General features: G+C 45.3%; 1 protein-coding gene across 3 annotated transcripts in view; it reads right to left on the bottom strand.

The window, feature by feature from the left end:
• The window catches only part of USP9X (ubiquitin specific peptidase 9 X-linked), a 192,346-nt gene that overhangs the window by 78,079 nt on the left and 100,888 nt on the right, over positions 1 to 13,379 (bottom strand). For all 3 annotated transcript variants that reach the window (XM_053310945.1, XM_053310946.1, XM_053310947.1), the window contains exon 16: positions 3,248 to 3,590. In XM_053310945.1, the coding sequence (XP_053166920.1) occupies positions 3,248 to 3,590 (343 nt within the window). The remainder of the gene's footprint in view (positions 1 to 3,247; positions 3,591 to 13,379) is intronic.

Genomic DNA, 13,379 nt, shown 5'->3' on the forward strand with positions numbered 1-13,379 from the left:
TGCACGCTCTAGTAATGAAGGTCAAGGAGCAAAGTGAAAAATGGGTCTACAACTAAATGTAAAGCCGAATAAACTTAATAAGAATAACTAATTCTGAGCAATCAGCCTCAGAATTGACAATTGAAGTGATGGATAGCTTCTGCCTTTTAGGATCAACTGTCAACAGTAAAGGATCCAGCAGTCAAGAAATACACCGCAGACTAGCACTTGGTAGGGTTGCAATGAAGGCCTTGGAAAGGATATTTAGATGCCATGACGTGTATATACCTACAAAGATTAGAATCGTCCGGATCATGGTTTTCCCCATGACACTCTATGGATGCGAAAGCTAGACTCTGAAGAAGCAGGATAGAAAAAGCACTGACACTTTTGAACTTTGGTGCTGGAGAAGACTTTTGAGGATACCATGGACAGTCAGGAAAACAAATGGATCATAGAACAAATCAATCCAGAATTTGCACTTGAGGCACAAATGACCAAGCTCAAACTATCATACTTCGGCCACATTATGCAAAGACCCAGCTCCCTTGAGAACCCATAATGCTGGGGAAAGTTGAAGGAAAGAAGAAGAGGACAACCAGCAGCAAGGTGGATGGACTCGATTACAACCATGAATGCACCACTGAGAAACCTTAAAGGCCAAGTTGAAGACAGATCATCCTGGACAGAATCGATCTATGTGGTTGCTAAGGGTCGTCATCAACTGAAAGCACTTAATCACGTACTGTCTGGAAGGAATACCACCTATCATACAAATGGAATAATGCTGTAAAGCTGTGTGTCTCACTAAATAGGTTCCAAGAAGGAATCAAACCCCTTTCCAAAAAGAAATAATGTTTTAGGAACAACACTTATCAAAAGTAAAATATTGTCCACAGACAAGAAAAGCACATCTTTGTAATTTTATATCCTTAATATTGTCAATGTCCACCTAAAGTTATTTAGTGTAATTGTCTTGTTTTATATAAACAAATCACCTTTCTTTCCATGTTTATATCTATGAGGACTTCCTGTATATGAAATGGTTTATCTTCACCAAAAGCACTAATAACTACACCACTAGACAATTCAGTGGAACCAACACTAAATGAAATACAACTCATATGAAACATTTATTGTTATTTTCTCAAAGAAACACATTTGCTGAATGATCCAGCAAATGTGCCCAGCCTGCTGATGTCATCGATACCATCAACGTCAGTGGTTTGGCCGGCATCAAGACCAGTGCTGAGGTAGTTGGGCACGTCACTGAAGTTATCTTCTTTGGCAGAGGCTCCGATGCTGGATGCTTCGATGTTGAGAACAAGGTGGACATAGTAGTAGCCAACGTCGATGGTTTTGGGGCTGCAGTTTCCCTCGAAGTCGAGCTTGATGTCAGCTTAGATGAGAGGGTCTTTGAAGCTCCCGGTAACGGCAATGAGGACCCCTCTGGCTGGGTGGTGGATGGGGATGGTCATGTGGCAATTCAGCAGCTGACCCCAACACCAACTTCGAAGACGAGGAGACAGATGCACCCAACACCTACCTCAATTCAGAAGAGCAGTGGCGCTTGCACTCAGGCTGATCTTTGGAAGAAGAGGAAGAAACTTCCCATTTTCTCCTCCTCTTATGAGTACGCTTTTCAATTGATACTGGCTTTTTAAAAGCCGTCCTCACAGTGCTTACAGGAACTTGATGTCGAATGGGCCTATGTCAATGGCGCCGATGCCAGTAGGCTCGGCCAGGGCGCGAAATACATTTTTATACCGAGCGGCTCTAAATCTCAATTCTCTGCTCTTTCTGATCTGCTTGCTGAAGGAAAGGCAGAATCTACAACTACGTGTGTTGTGGCTTTCCCTGAATAGGCAGTCATCATGCCTGTCAGAGGACAGTCATGTTTCTCTGCAGCACTTACGTTTGAATATTTTGGGAGACTCCATACTGATGTGAGTGACGGGCCAAGTTATAACCAGAATTTCACCACAGTCAACAAATTTAAGGGCAATACAAATGGTTAGTTATGAAACAGTCCAGAGTCAAATGGAAGGGCACCAGTCTTTAACTAGAGAGGAAATCCAAGCAGGTAGTCGAGGGCCAGTATGAGTAAAAAAAACAGGAAAAAACACAACCAACCAGAAGGTGGATCTAACAGAATAGTCAAACACATTCCAAGTCAAGCTGAAAGTAAAAAGACTATTTTTCTTCACAGGAACAAGCACTCTCTCGTTGCAGCGAGTGCGGCGGAGAAGGAACTGAAGGGGAAGGCGCTCTCCCGCCTATTTTAACGGGTGCTCCCTCATACCTCAGAATGCCAGAGAGTACCTATCCGAGCTAAAGATTCTTCCGTGGAGCGACTGTACAGATGCAGAAGACTTGGTTGTGAGGGAACATGGATAACCTCAGAGATTCTTTCCTTTCTCCAACACTAAGAGACAGTGCTGTGTCTACTTTTCAACACATGTACCCAAGAATTAAGACAATTATTCACTTGTACATAATGGAAAGAGCAGGCCCGGGTGCCCTTGGCACACCTATGTTAAGTTAAAGACATGTTTTCAATTAAGTCTGAGATGTTGACAGAACATAAAGAAAACTGCCTTGTATGAATAATGTCACTGTTCAGGGTTCTTCCTATATCTATATCAGCATGCAGATCTAGAATGCATAAACACATCCAAGGTCGTTACTAGTAACTGGTTTTGGAAAAAGAGGATTGTCACAGCTGTGGCTTTAAAAATCTTCTAGGGGAACTCCAAAATGCACTGTCATTTTAGGATTATGAATATGGCAAAGGCAGCAATCCTCCCTTAAAGGGAGCTGGTGAGAAGAGTAGCACAACTACAGCCGGAGCTCCACATATACTAATGGAGCTCCAATCCAGAAGATTTTTGCAGATGTAATAGTACAGGCTTCACCTTCATTCTTCATGACACGTTTGTTATGAAAACATATATGCAGCAACCTACTGACTTCATCATCAGAAAAGAGCTGTAGTTTTTCACTCAAACATGGACTGACTTTGGACTTTGAACACTGAACAAATAAAAACCGATTAGAATATGCAATGTGTATTTAACGTATGCAATGAAACTTCACTCGAAAGAGCCGTGATACTTTGCAGCTTGTGCATCATTACAGTTCTGTGCGTCATATTTTGTTGGCTCAGTGCAGAAACCAGTTTTTGTTTTTTTCCAGATCATCATCAGATTATTTTTGTCAATTACTTAGAGTGACAGTTTGGATAAATTGGGTCAACTTTTGCACTTACCCTCCAAAGATAGTCTAATCCTATTAACTCCAAGTCATCCATCATATAGGCTCGTCTCTTTGCAACTAGCTTCCCTTCTCGACAGTTCACAGCTTTGAAGAAACGTTCAAAACATTTCATTCCATTTTCTGTTAAGAGTGAAGGGTCCAACTGAAGAACATTGTTTTCAAAGAAGTCTTTATTAATGTCAGGGTCTAAATCAGGTTCATCTCCCATGAGTTTAGAATACCATTTGAAACAGGCTTCACGATCACACAGGTACACGGCATTTTCAGCTAAACACTTCCATATTTGTTTTGCTTGAGGAGCACAGAGCCAAAGCTGACCATCCTTCAGTAAAAATCTTGCACAAAACAAAGAAACAAGGCATTAGAATTAGGGATGTGTTTCTAATCCTATGAACAATTACTGGACAACCAACATCCACACACCGCTTAAAAAAACAATTCTCCAATGTATCAACACATTTTGGAATCTGTCAGCACATTAAATGAAGGGAGATAATCTACATAGATTACATAAGCATAATATTAACTTGATCTCTTTCTTAAACAAGTCAGTCACATATTGATTTCATAAGAAAAAAAGAAAAGCAGGTAGGAGATCTCAGGATCCTTAGTGATGAAAAAAACTGAAAGAGTTTTAAGGAAGTTAGCAGTCCTGGTCTGATACTAAGCAGCCAGTAAATACAATTAAATTCTCTTTTGAATCCGTTTGCAAGCTTATATTCGTTCGATATCCTTCAGTCCTACAGATGAATGGATTTTCCACAGATCTGTTTATGCCACAATGCTATGAGCATTGAAACACATCTTAGGAACTATCCAAATAATCCACTACAGAAGTGAATGACCCATATATATCTATATCAATAAATAAAACAGAACCAAGTGTAATACTGTGGGGGGAAATGTGTACATTTTACAGAAATAAAGGGCTGGTTTTATCCCAAAGGACAATGTATCTGTAGGTCCCACAAAAGGTTCTTCCCCCTCTAATCCCAACGAACAATTTCAAAGCTGGATATGTGAAAGGAACATTAGTAGTCCCTCAGTTAGGCCATCAGTGTTCACCATTTCCATTTGATTCCCATTCAATTTCTTTCAGAAAGCATACACAAGAATATATAAGCATATATAACTTCAAGCAAATACACACCTAAGGAAAAATTAAGTGTCAATTCTTTGACAATAGATTAATGTCATAAGGTATGGTGACAGTCTATAAAACACATTTGCTTACCAGACAACCCAAGGTGAGAGCCTGCGTTGCCATCTGCTGCCTGCCTACCTGCTTGGTGCCCTCTGCTTGCTACCATCTCAGGGGTGACCTGTGAGACTGTGGTGGTTCTGCTGCTGCTGCTTTGTGGAGCAATTGTGCAGGACTGGGGCCCAGGATGAGTCAGCAATTCCCAAGTACTACCTGCCCAGACTAGGGGTGTGCACCGGACCGCGGACCTGCGGCTCGGCACTGGGGTGGGGGGTTCCATTAAGGGCGGGGGGGGCTTTACTCACCCCTCCCGCGCTTTGCTGCTCTGGCGCCATAATTATTTTTTAAAATGCGCCGCAGAATTGCTCGTTGCTCACCGCTCCTTCTTGACTTCAAAATCGGGCGGCAGGATACTTCCCTGCCGCCCCCGAAGCCCCCTCAAGCCATTTGAGCTCTTGAAATCTCGCCCGGACCGAGTGCTAAAGCGCTCGGGCGGGCGGCGGGGAGATGTCTGTCCGTCCGCCCGCCCCCTTCCCTGCCTTCTGCGAAGTGCAGGGAGCCTTCTGCACGCGCGTGCGCAGAAGGCTCCCTGCTTCTGCGCACGCGCGCGCAGAAGGCTCCCTGCACTTCGCAGAAGGCAGGGAAGGGGGCGGGCGGACGGACAGACATCTCCCCGCCGCCCGCCCGAGCGCTTTAGCACTCGGTCCAGGCGAGATTTCAAGAGCTCAAATGGCTTGAGGGGGCTTCGGGGGCGGCAGGGAAGTATCCTGCCGCCCGATTTTGAAGTCAAGAAGGAGCGGCGAGCAACGGGCAATTCTGCGGCACATTTTTAAAAATAATTATGGCGCCAGAGCAGCAAAGCGTGGGAGGGGTGAGTAAAGCCCCCCCGCCCTTAATGGAACCTCCCCCCCAACCCTCCCGAACCAAAACCACCCCTTGTCCGGATCGGTTCGGAGGCCAGTGGAATGGCCTCCGAACCGATCCGTGCACACTACTAGCCCAGACGAGCCAACTCTGGGCCTAAATAGGAATGCTGCTCCCTTGAATCGGGATTTGGAACCATTAATTACCCGCTATAACATTTTAAAATGAATTTTCTGTGGATAAAATCTCTCCTATTCAGGCTGACAGGTTAAGATCCCACAGTGCAGTGTCTGATACGGAAGTGTCCAGCAATTCCTATTATTTGGTTAGGCAGGATCAGTTTCAGTTTGTGACTCCTGAGGATGTGGACAAGCTGCTTGGAAGAGTGCGACCTACCACCTGTTCTCTTGACCCTTGTCCGACATAGCGTATACTATCAGGCAGAGGGGTTGATGTAGAAGGCCTGGTAGATATTATAAATGCTTCTCTGAAGGAGGGCAGGATGCCTTCCTGTCTTAGGGAGACAATAATCAGACCTCTTCTAAACAAGCTTGAATTGGATCCCTCAGAATTAAGCAACTATAGACCTATCTCTAACCTTCCATGGCTGGGCAAGGTAATTGAGATGGTGGTGGCCTCCCAGATCCAGATATTCTTGGAGGAAACTGGTTATGTAGACCCATTTCAAACTGGCTTTCAGGCGGGCTACGGGGTGGAGACTGTCTTGGTTGACCTGATAAATGATCTCCAGTTAGGAATTGACAGGAGTGTGACTCTGTTGGTCTTTTTGGATCTCTGGAAGGCTTTCGATACTATAGACCATAGAGTTCTTCTGGAGCATCTGAGGGGGTTGGAGATGGGAGTCATTGATTTGCAGTGGTTCTGCTCTTACCTCTCAGGCAGATCCCATAAAATGTAGCTTGGAAACTGTTGCTCTTTTATTTGGTGTCCCTCAGGTCAGGGCTCCATATTGTCACCAGTGCTTTTAACATTTACATGAATCCACTGGGAGAGATCATCAGGAGATTTGGTACAGGGTGTTATTAGTTTGCTGATGACACCCTAATTTATTTCTTCATTTCAATATTATCAGAAGAAGGCATAAGCTCCCTAAATCCCTGCCTGAGACAGTGATGGGCTGGATGAAAGATAACAAACTGAGACTGAATCCAGGTAAGATAGAGGTACTTATTGTGTGGGGTTGGAACGCAGGAGACTATTTTGATCTGCCGATTCTGGATGGGGTCACAAATCCACAGAAAGAACAGGTACACAGTCTGGGAGCGCTTCTGGATGCAAACCTCTTCTTGGAGTCACAGGCTGAGGCAGTGACCAGAGATGCTTTCTATCAGCTTTGGCTGATACGCCAGCTGTATCTGGGTTTTTGCTTGGTTTTTTGAGATAAACAACCTCAGAAAACCAAATTGCTTACCTGTAACTTATTATCTCTGTGGGGATCCATGGTCACTCACAACTGGGTCTTCTGAGCCTGCGCAGGAGGTCAGCAGAAGAATCTATAGCTCCGTTTAGGTGCTCTCCAGCCCTTTAAGGCACAGTGACATCAGAGCCTATAAAGCTGACTGTAGAGCGCCTCTCTCTTCGGTTCCTGAATCGGCTGCTGCAAAGGGACTGACAACACTGAGAGATAGCAAAGATAGCAGCCAAAAACCATAGCAGCACAGGTATGTAAACAGATAATGTCAAAAAGAGGCTAGCAGAGGTGATGGCCGGGCAGGTGTGAGTGACCATGGCTCCCCACAGAGATCATGTTACAGGTAAGCAACCTGTTCTCTGTAGGGATCCATGGTCCCTCACAACTGGGTGAGTGATTAGCTCCCGAAAAGGAGGTGGGTGCTAGCAATTACAGTACTTTCTTTAAGACCACCCAACCTAAGTTGGCCTCAGAAGCAAAGTGCAAGTCCACAGCATAGTGGCGGACAAAGGGCAGGTCCGAAGACCAGGTAGCAGCCCTGCAAATGTCCTTCATACTGATGCCCGACATGTGGGCAGCTAAGTTAGCTATGAATCTGGTGGAATGCACCCAAACCTTAGAGGGCAGCGGAACTTCTTGCTTCTTATAACAGAAGAAAATCAGTTGTACCAGCCAGTGTGTCTTGAAATTGCAAAGCCCTTACGAGACCCCAAGCAGAAGACAAATAGTTTGTTCGAACGCCTGAATGACTTCATGCAGTCCAAGAAATAAAGGAGGTGCCTGTGTACATCCAGGGCATGCATAGAACGCTCAAGAGGCGTAGACGGGGCACAGAAAAACGTAGGCAACACAATGTCTTGAATGATATGAAAGTACAAAATAATCTTAGGGTGAAAGGCAGGATCCGGACAAAGGACATCTTGTCCAGTTAGAACTTCATATATGGAGTATCAGCCCTTAGTGCGGTGAGTTCACTAACAAGCCTCGCAGACACGATGGCAACAAGGAAGGCAGTCTTTAGGCACAGCAGTTTCATGGAGGATGACAACGACTCAAAGGGGGCCTCCATGAGCATTGACAGCACAAGCAAGAGACTCCAAGGTTCAACCAGTGCCCTCACCAGGGTGGGGTAGATTGCTAACCCCTTTCAAAAAGCGTTTGGACTCAGGGTGGACAAAAACCAACTTGCCGTTCTAGCCCAGATGGCGAGCTGAGATAGCAGCAAGGTGAACTTTAATGGAAGTGTTCGAGAGTCCCAAACCCTTGAGGGAGGCAAGGTAGGGGAATATTTGGCAGATCGATGCCTGGTATGGGTCAATACCTTTGGAAGATGCAAAGGATAGAAAATGTTGCCACTTGGACCTATAGTCCCGCCTCATTGAGGCCTCTCTCTCATTCAACAGGTATGATAACTATAGTATTATCTACGTGGACCTGAACCACCTGACCCTGGAGGATGGGCAAAAATGCTTTGAAAGCAAGGGAAACCGCCAGAAGCTCCAAAAGGTTAGTATGAAGTTTCTATTGGTGTCAGTTCCACATGCCTCATGTCCGAAGAGAACCACAGTGAGTACCCCAACACTGCATGGAAACATCGGTAGTAACCAATATCGGAGGGTCCAGAACTTGAAAGGGGACACCCTACAAGAAGGAGTCAGGCAGGGTCCAACAAAGTAGGTCTTGCGAAACATCTCCAGGACGACTAGCCACTTGTTCTGACTGTCCAGGTTTGGCCTGAATACGGACAGCAGCCAAATCTCCTCATTTTCAAATGTGCATTCATCATGGCTGTGGTGCACAAAGCCATCAGGCCCAATGGGTGCTGGATAGACCGAGCCCATTGTCTGGGAGCAGCTTGGAAGGTGGCCACCATAGAAGAAATAGCCCGGATGCATTCTACAGGTAAGTATGCATGCTTCCAGTAGGCATCCAGGATCAGACCAATGTAATGGATAGTGCGCTGAGGGATCAGGACAGACCTTTTCAGGTTGACAATGAGTCCCAGATCTGCTAGGAGAGAGAGAGAGAGAGAGAGAGAGAGAGAAAGCAAGCAGTAGACTGAACAACAAAGTAGACTTCTATTTTGTGGTGATAAACCAGTCATCTAGGAAGGGAGACACAGAAACACCTTGCAAGCATAGGTGGACAATGACAGCCGCCTTCATATTCAGGCAAAAATGTAAGAACTGGCTGTGATGAGGCCTTATGGAGATGTGGAAATAAGCGTCCTTTAAGTTCAAGTGACACAAACCATTCTTCTTTCCACAACAGAGGAAGAACAAACAGCAGGGAGATCATGCAAAACTTGGTAGTTTTGACGAACTTACTCAACTCCAGTCCAGGATAGGGTGAATGCCGCCATCATGCTTTGGAACTGGCTTTCAGATACCTGAAAGTATCTAGAGTAGAAGCCAGAAAACATGGAAGATGATGGAACTGGTTCTTCTATGGCACCCTTCTGTAGGAGCAAAGAAACCTCTTCAAGTATAGGAGTTGAGTGGGTGTATTTTATGCCCACGTAGGCAGGGAGAGTCTCAAATGTGATAGCATAGCCACTGGCCACTATGCATAACACCCAGGCATCTGGTGTCACTTTATGCCAGGAAGGGAGAAAGACGGACAGAAACTGAGGGGATAGGCATGGATACTTCCAGGTCCTCAGGGTTAAAATGACTGTTGGGGCCATTGTTGGGTCTTTTGACGTTGATGGAAGGCGTGTCCATGGTAGAAGCTTCCATTTTCCTGATAAGGCCGGGGTTAGTAATGATGTTTGTATTTGAAACAGTACCTGTGTTGGAATGACGAAGGCTGTGACTAGGCAAATGTCTTAGCAGTATAATGGGACTTCTTCAGCTTCTCCGTGGTCTCGCCCGTGTCTCTGGAGAAAAGCCCCTCACCATCAAACAGTAGGTTTTCAATTTTATCCTTAATGCTCAGCAAAGGTGGTGTGGATTGGAGCCAAGCATGTCTACGTAGCATGATAGACCCAGCCAGCATTTTTGACTCTGTCTCAGTCAGGTGCTTAGCAGTGCCAAGGTGTTGTCTTGTTGGATCAGCAGTCTTGGAGAGGGTGGACATGAATTTAGCTTTAAAGGGTTCGGGCAGATCGGCAGCATTGCTCTTTAAAGCATCACAGAACTTGTGAAATTCAGAGGGTCCCTAGGGACATGAGAGGCAGAGAAGTGGAAATGTTCTCTCCACTGCATAGATGTTGGGCAAACTGGAGTCGAGGTAACAGAGGTGCCCAGCAGAGTCTTAGGTATGGGCAAAGGGGATACACAGAGTCATCAACATCAAGCACCTGAAGGTGGAACCCGATGGAGTGGAATTGGCGAAGCCAAGCATCCGCTCCAGTTCCTGCCTAAGCAGGTTTGTTAGCTCAGAAGATCCAGCGAAGGGGTAGCTGGTTGCAGTGGCTGTGGCAAGAGTTGAGTAGGAGACTGTTCCGGTGTTGAAGACTGAGTAACAACGATGGGCAAAGAAGGTCTCGATCAGATAGGTGAAAGGCACTGGAATGCAGAGGTAGTGGTGTCAACAGAGATCGGTGCCATCGACGTCATAGGTGCCGTTGATGTCGGAGTAGGAGGTATCCATGTCAAAGATGACAAGTGCATCAGCGCCAAGGCAGTGGACACTGGAGTCAAAGCCGAGTGTGCCAACTTCGAACAACAACTCCAAAGAGCCCAGGTACCTTGATGCCACAGCGGTCAAAGTTGAAGACCTCAACGTCAAAGCTTTGGGAGCAGCAGTTCTGTATGTTGAGGCTCGAGGAGAGAAAAAAGTATCTTGCTGCGCTGTAGAGATCGACAGAGTCTTAGCAGAAGTTAGTGTCAGACCCGGGGACAATACAAAAACTGGTCTGGGTGCTGAGCCCGGTGCCGAAAGTGACTTCAAAGAGACAGAGACAGTCAAAGTTGAGGCAGAGGAAGATGCAACAGGTTTCAAACTCTTCCTTTGCGACTCCTCCACTGACAAGCGATTGAGATAATCACCGTTCCTTCTAAGACGTGCACGCGCTCACAAGTTTTTGGATGTCCGCTCAGTTCATTTTAGATCCCGCTCAGGTTGAATCACAAAGGCCCCATTCTGAATGCACATGCGTGCACACTGCCTTGATACTGCCACCCAGAACAAAACTAATTCTGCACAGAGATGAAAAAGAATTAGAGGGTCCACTCACTGGTGATCATGCTTATGTTTGCAGGAATGTTTGCATCCTCTCTCCAAGGGTTTCTTAAAATCCGAGCTCCCATGGGTGGCCAATGTCAAAGAAAGCAACAATGACTCTGAGAGGCTAGGCATCACAGTTTTCGGTGGCGAAGGTGGCTTGGCCTCGCTGGGTGCAGAATACTCTCAGAATAAAGAGAAGCATTGAGGCGCAATTCCCTGCTCCAACGGGTCTTTTTCTCAAATGACAAACAGACCTTGCAGGTACTGGTATTATGACTATCCCACAAGCATATGAGGCAGTCAACATGGCCATCAGAAGAGAGAATGGTGCCTCTACAAGTCACACACTGCTTAAACGTTTTGAGATAAAACATAGCCAAGGCAAAAGATGTTCGGAGGTCAGCCAGATCTGAGTAAAATGCCAAGTCCAGAGAGAAAGCCAAACAAAGTCCAAGCACAGTCTGAGGTCAGAAAATCCAGGGAAAGTGACACAGTCCAAGACAGTCAGAGAAAACAGTCGGAGTCAAAAGCCAGAAATAATAGTCCAGATAAAATCACTTTCTTACAGAAATGAGGGAACAACAGGCAGCACAAGCTACAGACGAAAAGGAACTGAAGGAGGCGGAGCTCTACAGTCGGCTTTATAGGCTCCGATATCACTACGCCTTAAAGGGCCAGAGAGCGCCTAAACAGAGCTATAGATTCTTATGCGGGCCTCCTGTGCAGGCGCAAAAGTCCCTGTTGTGAATGATCATGGATCCCTACAGAGATCAGTAGTACATATACAAGTAACCTCCAGACATGACAACTACAATGTGCTCTATGTGAGGCTGCCTTTGTACATATTCCGGAAACTGCAGTTGATACAGAATGCAGCAACCAGGTTGGTCTCTTGGAGAGGCCATATTACTCCTATACTGGAAGAGCTACACTGGTTACCAATAAGTTTCTGGACAAAACACAAAGTGCTGCTTATAACTTATAAAGCCCTAAACAGCTTAGGCCCTGGGTATTTATGAGAATGTCATCTTCGCCATGAGCCCCACCACCCACTGAGAGCATCCCCTGCTAACTGAACATGTCCCCTAAATGAACAAAGAGGCATCTTTTAAAGAGGTGTTTTTCTTTATTAAGCAAGGGGAGGGCAACTGGCCCTATCCATCCCCAGCACGACATCCCTCCAGAGGCTGTTGCTAGTGTCAATATTATGTTTCTTTTTTAGACTGTGAGGCCTTTGGGGATAGGGACACATTTTATTTTATTTTATTTTATTTATATCTATGTAAACGGCTTTGGGGACTTTTTGTTGTAATGAGGTATATAAATATTTGTCATATTTGTATCTGGAGAGGTTCATTTGCAGTTGCCACCGGCTCATCTGGTGGCTACTCAGGGACTGACCTTCACCATTCCTGTTCCGAGGGTTTGGAATACTCTCCCTGCCAAGATAAGCACCTCCCCAATCTCTGGTACCTTTTAAGAAGGCAGTTAAGACACATTTGTTCACTCGGACTTTTAATTAGACTTAAAATTAAAGGTAAAGTATGCCGTCGAGTTGGTGTTGACTCCTGGTGACCACAGAGCCCTGTGGTTGTCTTTGGTAGAAAACAGAAGGAATTTACCATTGCCTCTTTCCAACACAGTATGAGATTATGCCTTGCAGCATATAACCTCTTGCTTGATAGTCAAGCATTTCCCCTCTGAGCCATTAGGTGGCCTTTAATTAGACTTACAGTTTTAAAAATTGTGTTACATCTTCAATTTTAAATTTGTACAGTCATCCCTTGCCAACTTCTAGGGCTCCGTTCTGGCAAAACCTCATTATTGGCAAATCCGCAGTTGGCGAGGCATTGAGAAATAGGGTGTTAGGGGAACCGTGACCACAAAAAATACCTAAAAATAAAGGATAAAATACAAAAATATTTCTTTTTAAAAACTGCAAAAAAATCCTGTAATATTGCCAAGAGCCACCAAGAAGAATGAGCAGTCAAACCTCTGGAAATTTTTTGAACCCCTCGAAATCACTCAAGGAAATTTTAAATTGGCAAGGGACAGCAAGGTCAGCAAAGGGAATGAGGAATGAACAGATTAACCTCTGAACCTCCCAAAATTGCTGAACGTGCCCCCATCACTAAAAAAACACCTCACCAACCATGGATACTTGTGTCACGGTTGGCAAGACCTGTCACAATTTCTCATTCGCATATTCTCAAAACCGCAGTTGGCAAGGGATGACTGTATTTAGAGAAGCACTGTTTGTATCTCCATAAGCCAGACTACCTACGTAACCAAGGGTCAGACTGCATCGAGCTTTTTTGCTGATTTTCCCAGAAACTAGGAAATCATCAAAGTTTTGTATTACCCTGTTAGGATCAGCCTACACATGCCTTCTCCTATATTCAGCATTGGGGGGGGGTCAAGATACTACCTAGGGGAATTGCTCAAATTTATATTACC

This window comes from Hemicordylus capensis, chromosome 3, assembly GCF_027244095.1.
Source record: "Hemicordylus capensis ecotype Gifberg chromosome 3, rHemCap1.1.pri, whole genome shotgun sequence".
Lineage (NCBI taxonomy): Eukaryota > Metazoa > Chordata > Lepidosauria > Squamata > Cordylidae > Hemicordylus > Hemicordylus capensis.